We start from the raw sequence: 7,606 nt of genomic DNA, 5'->3' as shown, positions 1-7,606 counted from the left end.
GTAATGATGTCAACTATGTTGGCTGAAAAATTGTCACTTGTTACTTGTATTCTGAACACTTTGATTCATAGGTGAAGAATAAGACCAAATCATCTGTTTCTCATTCAGTTTGCTTGTCTTCATCTGATCGTTCGTGGTCGGTTGAAGAAAATTGTATTGTAGTTGATAGCATATCATCTAATGTTCCTAGTGTGAACATCGATCTCTCCAAAATTTCAATTCCCGTTGAACTTAAATTAGCGGATCCATTGTTGATCAATCTAAACCTGTAGATTTGTTACTTGGTGCTGGCATATTCGCATCTATACTTCAGCCTGGTAAATTGTATCTAGCTCAAAACGCTCCCATTCTTCAGAAAACCAATCTAGGTTGGGTCATATTTGGTTCTTGTAAAGCTATTCGTCCTATTGCAGCACCTCGTTCGTGCCTCCCCGCTTCACCTGTGGCCGCTCCCCGTAGGGTCATGTTGAATTTTCTAACTTCAAATGATGTCTCTCATCAGTTAGAGAAATCAGTTCAGGAAATCAGTTTTCAATCAGTTCAGGTATTAGCTACTAATTCTTCTCATAATGATGTTATTTCAGGTATAATCAATAGTTGCTCCACCTATCACAAAATCGTTCGTACAACAGCATATGTTCTACGGTTCATTCATAATTGTAGAAAACAAAATTCAGTCGCTCCGCGCTTTGGTCAATTAGCTGTCTCTGAAATTTCAGAAGCTGAAAATTGTATCTTCAAATCCATTCAAGAAGAAGCCTTCTCTGCTGAACTTAAAGCATTGCATCAAAATCAGGAGCTATTGCCTAATAGTTCTATTGAAGCCTTGTCACCATTCATTCATTCAGATTCTCTGCTCAGAGTTGGTGGACGTTTGCAAAATGCAAATGCTTCCTTTGATTACAAACATCAAATATTGTTGCCCAGCAATCACAAATTCACTCGTGCATTGATTGTTGCTCACCATCGTCGTCTAAGTCATGCTGGGGTACAGGCCACCATGGCCAGTGTAAGACAACGATTTTGGTTTCCCTCCACCCATCGCACCATCAAAAGTGTATTGCGGCATTGCATATGTGTTTTCGCTTTTCGGCTCTTGCTCTGAGCAAATCATGGGTAGTTTACCAGCGGCCCGCGTTCAGGCTAACTTCCCTTTTATAATTGTGGTTTGGATTATGCGGTCCTATTTCCATCGGTAGGCGGCCCCAAATCTCGTACTTTTTCTAACGCATACTTGTCGCTGTTTGTGTGTATGGTAACTCGTGCCGTTCATATTGAAACTGTCTCGGAACTTACTTCAAGGCATTTATTGCACTCTGATTCGGTTTTCTGCTCGTCGTGGCATTCCGCATTCCATTTTTTCGGACAACGCCACAACTTTCGTTGGTGCCAACAATGAGCTACGTGAGCTCCACGAATTTTTGTCCTCTGATCGTCTCAAATCAGATATTCATGACACTATGTCTGTACTCAACATCCAATGGCACTTCATTCCCCCTCGGGCTCCGCACTTCGGTGGACTCTGGGAGAATGGTAAAAAATTTCAAACGCATATTCCGTGTAGTAACATTCAACAAGGTATTTAACTTTGAAGAAACCTGTACTCTGCTGCTCAGGTCGAAGCCATCTTGAATTCGCGCCTCTTGTTCCCTTGTCGGAAGATCCACATGATCTTGCCTACTTGTCTCCAGGTCATTTTTTGATTGGACGTCCACTTACGTCATTACCTTCTTGCCGCCTAACACCAAAACACATTGATCATCGTTCACGTTGGTATCAACTTGCTGTTCTATCCAGGAGCTTTGGGATAGGTGGTCTCGTGAATATTTAACCACTCTTCAGAATAAGGCAAATGGTTTAACAGTTGTGAAAATTTGAAGGTCGGTACAGTTGTCATCTTGAAGGATCCTGGTTCCGCGCAGTCCACTTGGAAGCTGGCGCGCATTACTGAAGTTCATCCCGGTAAGGACGACAAGGTTCGAGTTGTCACTGTTCTCACTCCCTCTGGCACTTTTAAGAGAGCTATTTCGAGTTTAGCACTCTTCCCATTGATGAGGATTCTAGTTAATCCCCTTGCTCTTATGGTTCATGTTGTATTTTCAGGTTTCATGTGTTTTCCCCTGGTTCTCACATGGGGCCCAGTTTTCAATTCCAATTGCCTTGCCAGATTTTACATATTTCTTACTTTTTCTTATTGTGCCATACCCCCAAGGGGCCCAGTTTATGTAAAATCTGACAAAGCATTTATTGGAACGGTTCCACTTGTTATTCGTTCCGCTACTACGTAGACATCATGTCTGTCTGTCTGCGCGCTGTGTCTTTTGTGCGTCTGCGCTGACCAGTGACGTCACAGTCGGTTCTTCGACACTGCTTCAGTCAAGCTGGTTTTCTATACTTTTATTCGTATTTTTTCGTCGGATTGTTTGCCGTTGCAATTTTAATATTTATACTATCAATTTTTGGAATTTAATCTTGTCTTTAGGCATCTTACTTTCTAGTTATTTGCTACTTTTTCACCATACGTTTGTAAACGTGTTGTTGGGCTGTCATTTCCGCCTTCCCTTTTGTTGCTAGCGCCTTTTGCTTTTTGCTGTCTGTCTTCAATGGAGGTCGTCGGGTGTGCATCCTGCGCCCGGTCTAAACTTTTCATCTGAATTCATCGGACCTACAGAACGTTTTTAAAGTGTGAATTATTCTTCAAATTAATTCGTTTGTTCTATTCTTCAAGTGTGATTCAATTATTCATCGAGTTCTTCACTCAGTTACTCTGTTAAACTTTGATAAACTTTGTCAAAAATTGCAACCCTGTGAGCATTCATCGCTACTTATTTGATCTACAGAACGTTTTTAAGTGTGAATTATTCTTCAAATTAATTCGTTTGTTCTACTCTTCAAGTGTGATTCAATTATTCATTGATTGATTCACATTTTTGCTCTGATAAACTTTGCTAAGTTCACGAACTCGTGTGAGCGTTCATTGCTAGTCATTGGATCTACAGAACGTTTTTTAAAGTGTGAATTATTCTACAAATTAATTCATTTATTCTATTCTTCAATTGTGATTAAATTATTCATCGATTGCTTGCATATTGCTTTATAACTTTGTCAAAAATTACAACTCGTGTAGGCTTCAATTGCCATTTCTCTACAATTGGCTTCACCTCGTGAAACTCAAACTTTCAAGTTCATCATCTCTACCATTTGGAAATCAATCCAAAAATTCCACAACTTGAAGATCGGATTATTCGTTTGGAATTCTACTTACTCTGCCTACATTTCCACTGGGGGATTCACTGCTGTGGTAGACGGTTCCATGCTTGTCACGCATGGCCAGATCACTTCATCGCTTGCTGATGTCCTGTTCCTGTTGGTATTGCGGAGTCATTGCCTGTCTGCTGGCCGGCATCTCCTCTTCAAAATTTTATTCAGGTTATGTAAATCGTTCTATTCAATTTTCATTACGTATATACTTATTGATTTATTAATGTCTATCTTGACATTCAGTTCACTGAGGCCACCGACGCCTACTAATTTGTTTTATTAATGTCTATCTTGACATTCAGTTCACTGAGGCCACAGGACGCCTACTTATTATTTGGTTAATGTCTATCTGACATTCATTTCACTGAGGCCACCGACGCTACTTATTGTTTGGTTAAGTCTATCTGGACATCATTTCACTGAGGCCACCGACGCCTACTTATTGTTTGGTTAATGTCTATCTTGACATTCAATTCACTAAGGCCACCGACGCCTATTAATTATTGGATTGACAGCTACCCTTGGCTTACAAGTGATTCATAAGGCCACCGACGCCTATTAATTATTGGATTTGACAGCTATACCTTGGCTTTACAAGTGATTTTTTTGAGGCCACTGTCGCTATTAATCGTTCTAATTGATGTCCATCTTGACACTCAATTCATTGAAGGCCCATGTCGCCTATATTCAACCTGGACTATCTTCACATTGTATTTATAGCTACCCTTAGCTCTTAAGTGATATTTTAAGGCCAGTGACGCCTATTAATTGTTTGGTCGAAGTCTATCTTGACATTCAAATCACTGAAGGCCTATGCCGCATATATTTTATATATGTTACTTGCTGAGCATTTTTTACAGCTTATTGTCATTTTTTAATCATTAATATTGTACTTACAGTAATAACTTTCATTATAGCACTCAATTTATATTCATTTCAGGTATCATTAATACTACCTTTTCAATTATTGTCAGGCTTCAATGGTCATAATGTCATTGACCTAATTTCATTAAATTTTGTATTTCTCTACATTATTTCACATGTTGTAATTTTCCCAGATATTTAACTTAATCTACTTACAATTGTTTTTGTATGTGGCCATCTGCCTATTATTATTTAAAGATTCAAAGACTTAAAGACTTAAAGATATTTGACTTAACCTACTTACAATTGTTTTTGTATGTGGCCATCTGCCTATAATTTAAAGATTCAAAGACTTAAAGACTCTTAAAGATTTTAACTTAATCTACTATAATTGTTTTTGTATGTGGCCATCTGCCTATTATATTTAAAGATCCAAAGACTTAAAGACTTAAAGATATTTAACTTAATCTACTTACAATTGTTTTGTATGTGGCCATCTGCCTATTATTATTTATTGATCCCAAGAAAATTGTCACAATTGTTTTGTATGTGGCCATCTGCTATTATTATTTATTGATCCCAAGAAATTTGACACAATGTTTTGTATGTGGCCATCTGCCTATTATTATGTTTATTGATCCCAAGATATTTGAACAATTGTTTTTGTATGTGGCCATCTGCCTATTATTATCTTATTATTATTATTAAATCTTATCTTGTTGATTCATTTAGTCTTTTATTGGCCGTACTTACCACACTTCAAGCTATCAGTATTTTTATGCACAGAATTCAAAGATTTATTTGTAGGTATTTATACCAACTATCATTCACAGTCCACTGCCCTGCCCTTGGATTCTGTCAATACTTCTCCACATATTTCATTATAATCTATTTGTAAATTTGAATTTTGTTCCAGTACAAGATATTGCATCAGTTATGGCTGTTTTTGAGAAGACTGAGTTGGAAATAATTCTACCTGAAAAACATTGCAACTTGGACAACATAATGGATCAACTCGGTTATTCCAAACTGGTGCTGCCTAATTGCTCTCCTTGTTTTGTCAACAATTCTAACAGAAATAATGCATTGTCACAGTCGGTCCTTTTCTTGAATAAGACATCCAAAGATGTGTACAATTTTGTATGCTATACAAGGTTAGTTAGTACCCATTTCATATTTCTCTCTCCAGTTGTTATTAGCTCTGAATTTATCACTAGATCTTCTTAAAAATTGGAAAAATCATGCATTGGCCATTTTTTTTATCAATGAAACATTGTCCAAATAGTAATTCTGCTTTACTATAATTTTGAATCATTTGATTTATTATTTAAATTGGGTTCATTCAAACCATTTTGTCATGAGGTACTTGCTCTCAAGATAGAGTTAATACTCTGATAGATTTACTTGCAGTGATATTATTTAGCATTTTATAATTCACCCATGAAATAGGAGAAAAATTTTTATGTGTATCATTTGCACATTTTTTCTGACCTGCATTGTTTCAAGGTTAGACTTTCAACATTTTTTAAGATTTCTCCTGGTTGAACTTTTCAAGAACAGAAGTCTTAAATTTTGCCTTAAGTCTTGAAGTCATGAATGTACCTCCCACTTTGAAGTTTGAGCACTTTCAGCTATTGTTTGAGTTAAGTAATGCACAATTATTGAATTTATAGAATGTATATGATTAGTGAACATTTTAATGAAAATAGTTGTTTAAATCGTGCTCAAGCTGTTTTTTTTTTGTAATATGAGAACTCCTGTTTTCTTTTTTGCAACTGTCTATTTCAACCATTTTTTGCACAAAAGCTGAAAACTTCGACCATGTTTGAATTAACTACTTTGTGAAAATAATTGAGAACTGAAAATTTTGTGAGGTGATAAACTTCAAGACTTAACCTATTTCGGACTATGTGTAACCTTATCTAAATTTGGGAGAGGAATAGCACAAGATTACCTTATTTTTTCTCTCCCTATCATTTTTGATGATGTACTTTTTGTATGAATCAATCAATGTCTATTGTACTATAGTAAGTTTCACTCTAAACTGTCATAATTGCTCATAAATATTAGGAGTATACTATGTGACGAACGTCTTCCTCATGAATGTAAATTGATATCCAACGGTAATTTCTGGTTGGATATGAGATGAAATTTTGTTTTTCAACATCAATGTTGTGTTTGAAGAGCAAATAGCATAAATATCGATGCTGACAGTTTGAAGTAAATTTTACCAAAGTAATAACTTCTGTCTTTGCGGATGATGCCCACATATGCTTATTGCCTGTGCGTGGGTAATGGAAAGTAAGTGCTGATTGATGAGATGATCAAACATCCATTCTACTGGCGGGATTCGAACCCACGAACCAAGTGGTGCTTGCGAGCTGAAAGATTTTACTACCTTTAGTGAGGTCCACGTTTTAAAGGCAATGTTTGTTTAGCAATAGTATGCTATCCTTGTCTATCTTTAAACAAAGCGGATAGCGCTATCTCTTTCTCGTTTTACTCTGTTGCCAGATCGTCTTTTAACAATGTAGAATTAATAATTAACCAATATTCCATCTTAATTATGAAAATTCATTATTATGAAATTATTTAAAAATATAATTTCTTGCCTAATAAAATGTAATTGATTATTTTAAACGAGAATGAACATTTAATATTACATCAATAAACCTGTATCAGCTACCGTCTACAGAATGCATTGACAAGACAGAGGATCGGCAACGTTGTTCTCCTATCTTTCTCCACTGCCATTATAACGTAGACCTCACTATAGAGCATTAGACTAACCTCAAAATCTCAAGTTACAGGTGAAACCTTGATCTTCATTTGATATTTTATCTGTTTAAAGGAATGAACATCAGTTACTGCTGCTTGCGCAGTCTACTGAGTCTCCTACCACACAAATCACAGATATTGAAAAAGTTGAGGCTACAACTAGCCTTGACAATGCTATGACCACCTCGGAAGTGAAATATCATACCGACTGACACCTAAGGAGCATATTCTTCCTGTGATGGACCTCTGCCTGATCAATGTCAGTTGAAATTTAAAGCTGATTTCTGGCAAGAAATTAGGCAGAAAATGTGTGCTTACGAACTAGAGACGGATTTTGCACTCCAAGGATTAGTGACTTGAAATACTGATGAAAGGGTTTAATATTGTACTGGAATTTAATACTTAATATTTATATTTGTTTCTTAGTCTATTTAACGAGCTTATTTAATATGTTTGGAAAAATCAATTGGACCATCTGGAACTAAATGCTTTTGCATTCAAATAGATAGTATTCAAATAGCAAGTATACATTCAAATCAATGATTCATTTAAGGCTGTGCAAAGGCTAAAATACAACATTCTACTGGTGATATTTTCATTTTTTTTATTTTTATACTATCAAGCTATCTAAATGTAAAAGTTTTCTCAGGAAATTTTTTTCCGTTCATTACTTTTTGAGATATGAGCGCCTAAATTGATAAGC

The 7,606-nt window shown here is 36.1% G+C and overlaps 1 protein-coding gene across 1 annotated transcript; it reads left to right on the top strand.

Moving 5' to 3' along the window:
* Positions 1–1,460: 1,460 nt before the first annotated feature.
* LOC120349703 lies at positions 1,461–7,115 on the top strand. The gene is made up of 3 exons (XM_039420226.1): positions 1,461–1,533; positions 5,042–5,279; positions 6,977–7,115. Exons 1-3 carry the CDS (start codon positions 1,461–1,463, stop codon positions 7,113–7,115), a joined length of 450 nt encoding a protein of 149 aa, XP_039276160.1.
* The last annotated feature ends 491 nt before the right edge of the window (positions 7,116–7,606 follow it).

This window comes from Nilaparvata lugens, chromosome 2 (assembly GCF_014356525.2).
Source record: "Nilaparvata lugens isolate BPH chromosome 2, ASM1435652v1, whole genome shotgun sequence".
NCBI lineage: Eukaryota > Metazoa > Arthropoda > Insecta > Hemiptera > Delphacidae > Nilaparvata > Nilaparvata lugens.
Note: the sequence above shows the minus strand (reverse complement) of the source record. Positions and strands in the feature narration are given on the sequence as shown.

Bases quoted from the DNA above. Each gene is read 5' to 3' on its own strand.
- LOC120349703 (XM_039420226.1), top strand. From the start codon at position 1,461: ATGTCTGTACTCAACATCCAATGGCACTTCATTCCCCCTCGGGCTCCG. The intron at 1,534-5,041 runs GTAAAAAATTTC...ATTTTGTTCCAG, and splicing joins CGGTGGACTCTGGGAGAATG to TACAAGATATTGCATCAGTT. The intron at 5,280-6,976 runs GTTAGTTAGTAC...ATCTGTTTAAAG, and splicing joins AATTTTGTATGCTATACAAG to GAATGAACATCAGTTACTGC.